Source organism: Esox lucius, chromosome 22 (genome assembly GCF_011004845.1).
Source record: "Esox lucius isolate fEsoLuc1 chromosome 22, fEsoLuc1.pri, whole genome shotgun sequence".
NCBI classification, from domain to species: domain Eukaryota; kingdom Metazoa; phylum Chordata; class Actinopteri; order Esociformes; family Esocidae; genus Esox; species Esox lucius.
In genome coordinates, this window is record NC_047590.1 from 13,420,517 (window position 1) to 13,433,836 (window position 13,320).

Below are 13,320 nucleotides of genomic sequence, written 5' to 3' on the forward strand. Positions count from 1 at the left end.
ACAATATGACAATACAAAAAATGAGCTGCGTGGTCGAGTTGCCAGAAAGAAGCCTTTACTGCACCAATGCCCCAAAAAAGCCTGGTTGTAATTTGCCAGGCAACGCCTTGATACGCCTCACAGCTTCTGGCACACTGTAATTTGGAGTGACAAGACCAAAATAGAGCTTTATGGTCACAACCATAAGCACTATGTTTGGAGAGGGGTCAACAAGGTCTATATTGAACAGAATACCATCCCCACTGTGAAGCTTGAGCAATATTTTAAAAAGGCAAAAAAAAGGCAATATTTTGTGATTTTATTTAGCATTTTTAGACATTAAGTGATTTAGTAAATAATATCAGAATTCTGGCATACATTTGATATATTTCATCACCCAAGAGCTCCCCTCAGAATGACTGCAATGGTGAAGAAATCATAGTATAGATAAAAACTAAATATAGAGAAAAAAGGTTATCAAACATTATGAAAATGTAAATTTTTGGCATTGAGTTCACACTTATCGAGAGTGTTACATACATTACAAAGACTGCATACATTATCTACATTCAGTACTTTACAATTCGTTTTAGCTGCATGATTCGTCAATGTAAATGATTCGTCAATATAAAATTATTTTCAACTAACTAAAGTACTAAATGTTCAAACAAATGTTTATAGAAACCTAATTTCTGTAAAATGAAATATATTTGAAAATGAAATAGGTTTCTGAATGAACGCCCATCAGCCCACTACTGTACTGTGAAAAATTCCTGTACTGGGCTGACAGACCAATACAAAGGGTCAAAACCAGCAGTTCCTTCTGATATCATAAAATCTGAAGTACTAAATGCAAGCCACTCTGTATAAGAGCGCATGCCTAATGACTAAAATGTATGTCCTAATTTAGTTACACTAGGGACTCGCAGTTTTGGTTAAGTCCTTACCATATCTCCTTTTGGACCAGGAAATCCAGGAAGACCCCTCTCCCCTGGCACCCCATGCAGGCCTATGTCTCCTATGTCTCCGACAGCTCCTTTAGTCCCAGCCCCACCCTGGTAGGGAGAACACACATACAATAACCTAATTTTAATGGGAAATACCTTGGATATCTAAGGCTAATCATTGCAATGTAAATATTCATTAGGTTTCGCTAACTGTCTTTAATGGGACAACCTGGTTAAATGAATGAATGTCTATGATGAGGTACATGCCTTTGGGACTTCTGGTCCCGGTCATCCTGAAGTCCTGTTGGGCCCTGGCAGCCCATTAGGTCCCACTTCGCCTCTCTCTCCTGGGGTGCCCCTCTCACCCTACCATACAATCAGACCTGTTAGCGTTCTGTTTACCAGCAATGTCTTTACAGCACTGTACATTATCAAACTTATTTTACTAAGATTAGGGATGAGTAACTCATTACAATCCAAAATAATTATACATTTGTTGTCCTGACTTTTAGGTACAAGGGTTAAAAAATGTAATATGCAAAGCATCAGGGTTACCTTTATATACTGGATCTATTTTAACTGAAATGGGCGTCAAGTGATTAATAAAGCAGTTAAGAAAATAACTTACTCCTAGAACCTGTGGGAACGGCTGCCACTCCTTTTCCTGTAAACGATAAGTATGAAAACCTAACAGTGAGTCTACATTCCGTCAGTAATTAAAACAAAACTGGGAAGTCAGGTTGAAAAATGCAGTTCTAGCATGCGAAGGAACACTTTGTATAAGTATAATTAGTCCTTGCATCGCTTGGCATTCTGCACACACCCTGTGTCCCGCAGGTCAGATCGTCCCTTCTTCTGTAAACCCACAATCGACACACGTGGGACAGTACGCGTGGGACAGTACGCGTGGGACAGTACGCGTGGGACAGCACATATGTGCACAGCCTCTGCAGACGTACTTCTTACACCTGCTGCACACCGTGTGGGTTTTACAGTCCTTATTGGGTGGGCAGCTCCGACACCTCTTCCTCTTACTGGCAGGGGCCGGGGCAGGGGCCGGGGCAGGGGCCGGGGCAGGGGCCGGGGCAGGGGCCGGGGCAGGGGCCGGGGCAGGGGCCGGGGCAGGGGCCGGGGCCGGGGCAGGGGCAGGGGCCGGGTCCAGGGTGGGATGGCACTCAGATTGATCATGGGCTCTGGCGCTCTGCACAGTTTTCACTGTTCGCTGACGTCCGCCTCTGTGTGCAGTGTGCTCAGTAGTACCACATTCTTGTTTTTCTTGGGCAGGTAGGACACTAGAGTTGCGCTCGGCCTAAAGGTGAACCTGGACGAGAAGACCTCTCTGCCCTTCGTCACGAGCAGCGTGGCCAGGTGCTCGGGCTTGTTCCTACCCACATTTGTGATCTCCCTGGTCAGGAGCTGCCGTCCGAGTTTGTAGGAGGTGAAGAAATTGTTGCATGTCACGTTGTGCCCCCTGAGCCCCTCTGTCACACCAAGCACTACCCGAATGCCCTGGTTGTTCTCTGAGCAGCTCTGTCACACCAAGCACTACCTGAATGCCCTGGTTGTTCTCCAGCCCCTCGACGGTCGGATTCCCGGGGTACACTTGCATCTTTCACGCGTAGCTGGATTTCGAGTCGCAGGCCACCCAGCACTTGATCCTGTATTTGCCGGCTTGCTAGACATGTACTGGTGGATTGGGCAATGACCTGGGGAAATGAGAGATGATGATGATCATCGGTAGCATCGCTAGCTATCGGAATCATCGGTGTCACTGAAAAAGGTCACGAGGGGGTGGAGTGGGCCCCTAGGTTTTCTTACAGTTGTGCCACTACCGCTAGTGTGTATGTATGTATGCATGCATGTATGTATTTATCTATGTATGTATGCATGCATGCATGTATGTATGTATGTATGTAAGTATGCATGCATGCACCACCTCTGAACGGAACCAGTTACTCTTCCACTGTCACGTGAGGGGCCGGGTTGCAGTTGTAACTCTCAATTTCAAAGTTCTATCACATGCAAAACAAAGTACTTTATTTAAGGATAGTGATCATATGAAGCCATATATGATCACATAGTTGTTTGGCTCCTTTTTAAATCATGGCCCTGAGCATAAGTTGACATACCCTTGAATGTTTGGCCTTGTTACAGACAAAAAAGGCATTTAAAGGTGAATTTCCTACACATGTGGCTTTTTAAATTGCAATTAGTGTCTGTGTATAAATAGTCAATGAGTTTGTTAGCTCTCACTTGGATGCACTGAGCAGGTTAGATAATGAGCCATGGGGAGCAGAAAAAAACGGTCAAAAGACCTGAGTAACAATGTAATGGAACTTTATAAAGAAGGAAAAGGATATAAAAAAGATTTCCAAAACATTGCAAATGCAAGTCAGTACTGTTCAATCACTTAAGTGGAAAATTCAGGTATCTCATGATACCAAGCCAAGGTCAGGTAGCATTTCAGCCAAAACTGCCAGAAGAATTGTTTGGAATACAAAGAAAACCCCACAGGTAACCTCAGGAGAAATACAAGCTGCTCTGGAAAAGATGGTTTGTTTGTTTCAAGGAGCACAATATGACAATACAAAAAATGAGCTGCGTGGTCGAGTTGCCAGAAAGAAGCCTTTACTGCACCAATGCCCCAAAAAAGCCTGGTTGTAATTTGCCAGGCAACACCTTGACACGCCTCTGGCACACTGTAATTTGGAGTGACAAGACCAAAATAGAGCTTTATGGTCACAACCATAAGCACTATGTTTGGAGAGGGGTCAACAAGGTCTATACTGAGCAGAATACCATCCGAACTGTGAAGCTTGGGCAATATTTAAAAAAGGCAAAAAAAAGGCAATATTTTGTGATTTTATTTAGCATTTTTAGACATTAAATTATTTAGTAATTAATATCAGAATCCTGGCATAGGGAGGATACATTTGATATATTTCATCACCCAAGAGCTCCCCTCAGAATGACTGCAATGGTGAAGAAATCATAGTATAGATAAAAACAATATATAGGAAAAAAAAGGTTATCAAACATACAGACATCATGAAAATTTAAATTTTTGCCATTGGGTTCACACTTATCGAGAGTGTTACATTAATAATTGCATATGTTATCAACTTTCAGTACTTAACAATTCATTTTAGCTGCATGATTTGTCAATGTAAAATTATTTTCAACTAGCTAAAGTACTAAATGTTCAAACAAATGTTTATAGAAACCTAATTTCTGTAAAATTTCATCAACAGTGGGCACAAGGTAATCTCTGAATTTCCAGAGGCTTCTGTCCAGGACCAGCTGGTCTTTGGTCCAGTTCTCCCTAGGAGCCTCTGTCACCTGCATGATCTTACACAAGTCGAACGGAACCCTCACTGTGTCTCCGTAGCTCTGTGTCACCTCAAATATAGCTGTCTGCAGAACCTTCCGGGGGTTGACCACCATCTTGTGGGAGCGGAAGTCATCCTCCTCCAAAGGCTCTCTATAGACATAGTCCAGAAGATTCACCCCCAGTGCCCTACTCTGTGCAGAAAGACCTGCCTTACCAGCCGTAGCAGGGAACAGATGAGTCTCCATTAAAAACACGGCTGCGTCTGGGTGCTGACCCTGCAGGCCCTCCATGAGGGGCCGTAGAGAGTTGTGAGCGACTGGGACAAGGAGCTGCTCCACATCAGCCAGGAGGACATACCGCGACCTATACATGTTTCTGTAGATGCACTCATTCATGATGGTCAGCTGACCATTGAGGTGGATGTCCCCTTCCAGCTCCTCTAACTCCCACCCAGTAGCGGGCTTGAGGAAGTGGTCGATGGGCCAGTCGATGACCTCCAGAGTGCCCTCCTCTGTGTAGTACTGGAGGACCTTTTCTAGGTCAGGCCCACAGCTGGTGAGGTAGAGGACAACCCTTGGCACCCCCAGGAGCTTGTAAAACTCCATGGTCTGGACAAACTGCAAGACGTTGTTGTAGTCTCCAAACATGCTGGACATGCACACGGTGAGGTAAAAGGGAAACTCCTCCACCTCCTCCACCTCCTCCACCTCTCTGTTCTGGACGCTCAGAAATGGCAGGTTGAGGGGGTCCAGGTTCTCGATGGGTGTAGCGACAGTGACGTGTGTCACGTTACATCCAGGGTGTTCAAAACAAAGGATGTCTGCGGCCACATATGGGTATCCGTAGTGGACACTGTGAGCTAAAACAGTGGCTGGAGTGACCTGAGAGGCTTCTCCTGTGCAGCAAAACACACAGTACAGAGGCGTGGTTTGGTGTCTGTTAACCACAGCAATGATGCGAATGGCTCTCTGACCTCTGTAATCCTTGTATGCAGACACCATTAGAGCTGTTGAGCCCTTCACTGCTGTTATAGTCCCATTGGCTGTATAAATAGGGCAGGTAGAAAGAGCAGAGGGATGATAGGTGCAAGATTGAGTAGAGTGAGTCCTGAATGTCAGTAATGCAATCACAGACAGAATCAAGATGATTAAACTGACTTTCCGATTCCTGGTTCGGCGCATGCTAGCCTCCTGGTCTGTTGACCTGTATTGGGAAAAGTTCACAGCAATCAAGAAAATAACACAACTATGATAACAACTACTACACTTCAAATCATGCTTTATCATCACCATCACAAATTGGATCAACAAACACACTCCTATGTATGATATTAGGGACATGTTCATCCTGCTAATACGCAAACACAAACAATATTATTAACACATTCACGAGTAGAAATGACTTTTTTCCAGTGATCCTTTCCATTTGTCAAATTAATTATTGTTGTTTCACCATTTGCTTAGCATATTACATGCAGGCAACTTTAATGTGAACAATTATGTTTTGTAAACGCTAAGCAGGTTGCGCAGTTATCCTGTTTCAGTTGCCAAAAACAAAAAGTATAATACTTTTTTCCAATTATAATTTCAAAAATCATGCTCTCAACTTTCCAGTAAATCTGGTTATTACTTCTATGAAAGACGCCACAGTTTGTTTTAATAAATTCAGGAGCCAGAATATCAGCAATTTGTATTGAATCTGTTTAAATTCTGATAACACTTCTGGTCAGGTACAATATGCAATAGACAGGCAGACTGAGCACGAGTTGTCAGGCAGGCAAATGCTGCTTTCTCCAATGTTGCCATTTTAACTGTGTTTTACAGTAAAGATTTTTTGCCACAGATTTCAATAGTTACTGTAACTTCTAAACCTAGCCAAAATAAGTAGTAAATTCATTCCCACAGCCACTTTATGTTTAGCAATAACAAGCCACAAAATCAAAATAATAATCTTATTTGCCATATTGGTCCTGATAAAACTATTGTGGTTCAAATGCAATTAGTAAATACATTCTTAAATCCTGATTTTGAAAGCAGAAAGGAGCTAAAGCAATTACAGTATCCAGCTCCCACTGTCTCTCCAATCAGCTTTGTTAGCCTACATGGGTTCAATATTCTTTCTGAAATCACATCTGAAAAACTTACTGACCACATAGAAGCTTAATCATTGTATTTTTTTAGATTATGAAAAAAAAAAAGTACATTTAGGGACAACAGCGTCTACACAGACAATTATTTGTGGCACATACAGTATTACATGATTGATTGCTGGTGCGCCATTGAGGAAGGTAGCACTGACAATGGTTCTGCATTCACTAGGTAGTTTTTGCTTTCTCCTGTTTGTATCGTTTTTATTTTTGTACATGTTGTACTGTCGCTCATACAGTATGATCGTCAAGCACTTTTGGAAGTTTTTTCATTACTAGATACAGCTTTTTCTCAACTTTCTGGAGAAGTTGAATCTACTGCTCCGGTAAGTTTTGCCGATAAAATGTGCACGCTAGAGCACCTTTATGGAGTAATTAGTGGACTAGAAGACCCTCACCCTGAGGCAGCTTGTATTGTTGTTGGGATAATATGAGGAAAGTTTTGCCGAAATACCATCAGCACATTAACTTTCCTACCCGTCGTGATCAGTCACTTGAACCTTGTTATTCACAAATACGAAACAGCTACAAACCAACTTGGTTTAATGGTAATCTCCATGCTAAGCTCAGAGCACGGTCCTCTGCTTATAGCTCTGGGGACCTTGAGGCTGTGAGGGGATCCAGATATGACCTACGGAAGGCTATCAGAGATGGAAAAAGAGACTATTGGGATAAGTTGGAGTCTAACTACCACAGAAACAAATCACAGAATACGAAGGGAGGAATAGCAGTGTTACTCGTCCCGCTGCCTCACTCCCTGACGAGCTCAACACCTTCTATGCACGGTTTGAGGTGACCAACGCCATTCCATTGGTAAGGCTTGCTGAGGACCAGAACAACTACACAACCATCTAGCGGACTCAGTCAGCAATGCCCACCTGCTTCATGCAGACCACCATTGTCCCTAAACCAAAGAAGCCTTCCATCACCTGCCTGAATGACTAGTGCCCTGTAGCACTGACCTCCATCATCATGAAGGGGCTTCAAGCGGCTGGTGAGAAGCCACATCTGCTCCACCCTTCCTAACACCTTGGACCCCTTTCAATTTGCATAGCGCCCCAACAGATCTAAGGACGATGCCATCGCCCTGACTGCACACCTGGAAAAGGGTAACACATACGTCAGGATGCTCTTCGTGGACTACAGCTCAGAATTCAACACTATTGTGCCGGCTAAGCTTGTTCTCAAGCTCAGGACACTGGGTCTTAACACCTCCCTTCGCAACTGTATCCTGGACTTCCTGAAGAGTAGACCCCAGGTGGTGAGAATGGGCAACCTCACCTCCTCTGCACTGACCCTGAGCATCGGAGCCACTCAGGGCTGCATACTCAGTTCCCTCCTGTACTCCCTGTTCACGCATGACTGCATGGCCACACACAGCTCCAACGTCATCCTTAAGTTTGCAGACGACACCACCATCCTGGGTCTCATCTTCAAAAGGATGAGACTGAATACAGAGAGCAGGTAAGTGACTTGGCTACTTGTTGCCAGGACAATAAACTCTCAACGTCTGCAAGACAAAGGAGATGATTGTGAACTTCAGGAAGCGGCAGAGGGGGATCAGGCCCCCATACACATCGATGGAGCTGAAGTAGAGAGAGTCTTCGACTTCAAGTTCCTCTGTTCATCAAAGGTGACCTCACCTGGTCCAGGCAAGCAGACTTGGTGGTAAAATCTGCCCAAAAGTGCCTATACATCCTGAGGTGAATCAAGAAGTTTGGCATGTCAGTAAAAACTCTCACCAACTTTTACAGGTACACCACTGAGGGCGGATGAAGATGAGACCATTGAGAGCATCCTCTCAGGCTGCATTACGGCCTTGAATGGTAGCTGCTCAGCTGCTGACCGCAAGGCCCTCCAGAGCGTGGTGAAGTCAGCAGAGCACATGTTACGCATGCAGGTACCCTGTATGCTCCTGATTGTGGTCGTTTGTGTGTCTCACTTGGCAGTCATCTGTTCCATCTTCTGAATGCTGAAGGGGACCAATCAAACCAATCACATCACACATCCCTGGTTTAAATAACCCAGTCAGTTTTTTCTCTCCCAGAGACTCTTTTTGCTTTATCTCACATGCAGTTAGATAGACACAAACTCTTGGTACATATCTTTTTGACAGACAGACACTCCTTTGGTCATTCATACACCACATAGTTTTAACGCATACATCTCACTTTGGCCTGTTTCATGTGATTATGTATTGCTGTGGTGTTTTGTTTGCTGATGTCTAGTCCATTGTTTGCTGTTTAGTCTCTGAATAACCTCTGTGTTTTGTTTTCCTACACAATCCGTAGTAAAACATTGTCTAAAAATATATAGTTTAGCAGTGAGCTAAGTGGTTCTTGAGGCAGGCAAGTTCAGTTTAGTTTTTTTAAACTTTATTATTTCATTTCTTGGGTCCAGCTCATCCCCTTTTCCCTACCCCCTTTACCGTGTGTTTATAATAAATGTTTCATATTTGATGGTAGCTTTGGTTGTCTGTGTCGTTTGTACTCACTGTTCCTTTACACTACTACACTTTGCATGAGTTTTATGTTACAGGTCTCTTTACCATCCATCCTAGGCCTCTAGAGCCACAGGGTTTGTAACGGCGCATCATCGGCTGCCCTCTCCCATGCAAGGCATCTACCTTACACGATGCCTTAGGAAAGCACAGAACTTCATAACAGACTACATTCCACCTAGGCATTTCACACTGATGCCGTCTGGTTGGTGTTACCTGAGAATCAGGACATGCACTTCCAGACACACAAAGGGTTTTTAACCACAGACCATAAAGCTCCTTCTATTGATGACATGAACACTTCATATGCTCTGGTCACTTTCTATGTACATTCATGTTTTGTATTAGCACATTAGCACATTTGTATGTATCATTTATAGGCATTACAGCACTGAAGATTTGTCTGTATTCCCATTTCTACATTATTTGATATTGCTTCTAGTTACTACTGTTATGTGTATTTTGTATTTTCTCTATTGCTTCTAGTTACTACTGTTATGTGTATTTTGTATTTTCTCTATTAATTTCTTAATTACTACGTAGATGTCGCGTGCCATGTCACAAGAATTTCATTGTTCAGAATGACGCATGATATTCAGTGCACTTGACAAATAAAAGACTGACTTTGAACATGCTTTTTCAAATGAAAGAAAATATATTTAAGTCATGTAGGATACAAAGTCCCAGGGTGAAATGCCCCTTTTAAGATACTGTCCTTGGGACAACCACACAACCCTATTCAATAAAGTTACCAGTCTATGAAATACTCCTTAAAAAGTTTACCTGTCAGTTGTGGGATTTTCCACCTCCCCGTCAAATCTCTCAGTCGGTTGAGCTGTAGAGGATTCTCTCATCTCAGCACGGTTAACATATATATGCTCTGGTTCAGAAAGCCCTATTTTTCTTCTTCTTAACATCTACTAATAATGAGCCGATGTTAGCTTTGGGTTAGTAATACAATCAAAACCAACAACAGGGTGGATCAGAGTTTATCCAGACATCAGGGAAAGTCATATTGTTTTAATATAAACCGGTTTCACAGTAAGCTGGTATAGTCTGGTGGCATTCTTACAAAATAAATAGTGGTGAAAAGTGTGTCTATCAACAGGGGCATCACCTTAGTTTGACAACATTTTGATCTCAGCCCAGATAACCTGGGACTGTGGTGTTAGAATGAAAAAGAAAAAGTAGAATTATTTTGTCATGCATATTTGAGGGTTCCATATAAACATTACATTTCCTATTGGTGTGATTGGAATTTGACCCGTTATATATATATATTTCCAAAGAGTGGAACGAATCACTGTAACAGATTAACTGAATAGGTCAATGGGAAATACAATTGAATTACAGATGCATCTCAAAAACATATGAATATTGTGGAAAAGTTCATTTTTCGCCATTCTTCAAATCAAAAAGATATTAGCTATTAAGGCCGTACTAGGCTACAGTAGCTAGTGTAGTGTTTGTGTATTTGATGACAACGTATTCTATTAATTAGCAATTAATAACACGAAATGAAATGTCTTCCTGCTCAGTAGTAATATTTGAACAGGGACATTGTACAGCTCTGGAAATCCGGACACGGCAAAAAATGAATAATGTCGGTTGTAGGATAGTGTGATAGTAGGCTATAGTAGGAACTTTTCACAGCGATACAGCAGAAAGGAGGAACAGACACACATTTTCTGATTGGCTATCGCCCAACGCCGGCTAGCATAATTAGTCTTAATTTTGCTTATTATAGAGGGGAGCTCTATTTTCTTGCACCTCTCATGCCAGCTTCGCCCTCCTGTGTATCCCACATTTGCCTCCAGCGCATGGTCACGTGACTCCCTTGACAATTAACTGGAGGCGAAATTTCAGTCGCGGAGTTTCATCTTTAAAACGTCACAGTGCACGTCCACTGTTCCGGCGCAAATTTGCCTGCAAATGTGCCACTTTACCCCAGATGGACGCTTATGGCATAATAACGTATTTTCTTCATTCATGGCAAAACAACATAAATTTTTCTTTCATTCGTGAATTAAATTTATACAATAACTATCATTAAATGTGAGGAAAACTAACTTTTTCATCAAGTGAAAAGACGAGAGAATCGCTGGCCCTGGTGCTGCCGCATCGCAGACAGCTACGCCAGTGTTTGTGACTCCAAATTTTTGAACGGTAGCCTACCTCCATTATGGCGGTCAATTTGACAAAACTCTTATAGGAGAAATAGTCTATCTACTGCACTGCCTAACCAGGACATAACTATTTTTTGTGTGTTAACTGCTGACTTAATCTAGTTGATCAAAGTTCAAGATAAGAAGCATCGACAATCATTTGGGCATGTGAATAACAGTACGAAATCTAAGCCATTTCAGCTCGATAGAATATTAATGAACAAAACATATTTGACACCTGACTTTGTTCTAATTAATTCTGGTGGCTGACAGAATATTGTTTGATGCTTTGTTTGATGTCCTTTCCTTTATTTTTGGATGCGTATATGTAAAATGATGGGACAAACGCAGTCATGCTTTCCCATTTTTCATAATAAACATATTGTCAATGTATTGCTGCCTATAGTTTGATGCTCTCAGATCCACACTGCCAAATCTGGACGATACAGGCAACTGCATGTTTTAGTTTCCTATGATAATCATTGAAAACGATAGTGAAAATTAACAGAATAACATTTTTCATTGATTTATTTATTATTCAAAAATCTAAAAAACCTTTTTCACCAAATCAGTGGATAAAAATTTGAAAATGAAGACTAGAATAGTATGCATCCGTTTTGAAGTTTCTATGGCCATTACTGAAAAAGATTTACAGAATAAAATATAATATAATAGTTGTATTAATTGTTAATAGGTCAATTAAAGTAATAACCAAAACATTGAATATAATAGATTAATTAATTATTAATAAATCAATTAAAATAATCACAAAAACTTTTATCACACATTTTTTGAAAAGATTCAAAAAGTTGGCCATCTATTTGAAGAATATTCATAATAATATCAAAGCTAAAATCATCAAGTTTATATAATGAAATAATAAATTTTTGAAATCTTGAAGATTTAGGGAATAAAATGTGTTTTCATTGATTATTTTTTAATATATCAACAATCCTTTTAAACCAAAACCGGGTGGGTGGCAGGTGATAATTTTAAGTCTGTCTTTACATTTTTATTGGCTATCATGAGATACAAGTATGCACTCAATTCAATTTATGCAATATAAATGTGAAACAATTCAATAGAAATCCAATTTATCTTGGTAAAAGACTGGCAATTGAGTTCAGGACTTCTTCCACAATCAATTAAGAACTTTGATTAAGAAATCTAAAATTTATTATTTGTAATTAAAATATGTGTACCTACCACAAGTCCCCTTGACGATACTTAACAAATTGTGTAAGGCAACGGCTTCTTCAAGATTAAAATAGGAGTAGGCTATCCTAAAACTATGTTTCATCTCTGTGCAAAACCAGAACAATTAACTTAATCTAGGCTACTGTGGAAAAGCCACAAAGGTATATCTCAGACTGCAAGTCGGGGGCGTTACTTAATATGGGGGTTCCTGAATATTAATTTACGCCCACTGAATATTAAGCCACACCCACTAATGTTCGCCATTGGTCAGTTAAAATGGGGGTTCCTGAATATTAAGTTACGCCCACTGATGTTTGCCATTGTTCAGTACATACTGGTTTGACCCAAAGTTCGACACTAGGTATCATGCATGGGTATGATGTCATTACGTTGAGTGTACTAATGGAGGAAGAAGAGTTAACCAACGTTACAACTTTATCTCAGAGTCCGTGTGACTTAATTCAATATCTTTTGTCAAGGTATAACACTAGGTTCAAGCATAGATATAGAAAACAAAAGTGTTTTTGCTTTGACTACATGTTGAAAAAAAGCGCTCTAGTCTGATTATTCTTGTATCAATAATGTAAAATTACTTTTTTCCAAGATTATCCGCAGAGATTGAAATACAATTGAATTGGGAGAGAACTTCTTGTTCTTCCTCTAGAGTTGAGGCCTCTCTGTACATCTGCACAGTACCCTTCCTAATCATTCATGGGTGAGGACTTGTACCCGGTCTCAGAAGACGCCCATGTTGGCATTTACCCCGGCAACAGCATCACCTAGATCAACAACGCAACTTGGCAACTGAAACGAAAGATCACAACAAGCACATACAGTGGAAGTACAAAATAAAAGTGCCTAACTAGGTTCACCACTTTAGGGAAGTATCTAATTAAGATCTAAGTAACCAGGTAAAGGGAGTTCAAAACTAACCAGTGATTAATTAAATAAAAAGGAAGAGAGTAAGGTTCGTGTACGGTCCAGGTATCGTTCGTTCATTCGTTTATTTGTTTGCTTGGACAACGAAATAATGCGTAACAAATGTACATTTGGGC

General features: G+C 41.2%; 1 protein-coding gene across 4 annotated transcripts; it reads right to left on the reverse strand.

Moving 5' to 3' along the window:
* Positions 1 to 246: 246 nt before the first annotated feature.
* Positions 247 to 12,408, reverse strand: LOC105005813. Of its 4 annotated transcripts, XR_004575147.1 has the most exons (4): positions 9,687 to 11,677; positions 2,476 to 2,632; positions 1,555 to 1,590; positions 247 to 1,292 (listed from the first exon to the last, which is right to left on the reverse strand). XR_004575147.1 is itself a non-coding variant. In XM_034289676.1 (3 exons), the coding sequence occupies exons 2-3, from the start codon at positions 9,818 to 9,820 to the stop codon at positions 4,113 to 4,115; spliced, it is 1,482 nt and encodes a 493-aa protein (XP_034145567.1). In that variant the 5' UTR covers positions 12,275 to 12,408; the 3' UTR covers positions 3,773 to 4,112. The 4 variants fall into 4 exon arrangements, 3 of the variants coding, with proteins under 3 accessions (XP_034145567.1, XP_034145566.1, XP_019897758.3); XM_034289676.1 differs by lacking the exons at positions 247 to 1,292; positions 1,555 to 1,590; positions 2,476 to 2,632 and adding exons at positions 3,773 to 5,460; positions 12,275 to 12,408 and having other exon boundaries at positions 9,687 to 9,820; XM_034289675.1 differs by lacking the exons at positions 247 to 1,292; positions 1,555 to 1,590; positions 2,476 to 2,632 and adding exons at positions 3,773 to 5,460; positions 12,275 to 12,408 and having other exon boundaries at positions 9,687 to 9,823.
* Between the last annotated feature and the right edge of the window lie 912 nt (positions 12,409 to 13,320).

What these genes read in the sequence shown, in the direction of transcription:
- LOC105005813 (XM_034289676.1), bottom strand. Translation starts at nt 9,820, where the DNA reads ATGTTAAGAAGAAGAAAAATAGGGCTTTCTGAACCAGAGCATATATAT. An exon ending in GAAAATCCCACAACTGACAG is followed by an intron (nt 5,461 to 9,686) that starts GTAAACTTTTTA and finishes TTCCCAATACAG; the next exon opens with GTCAACAGACCAGGAGGCTA.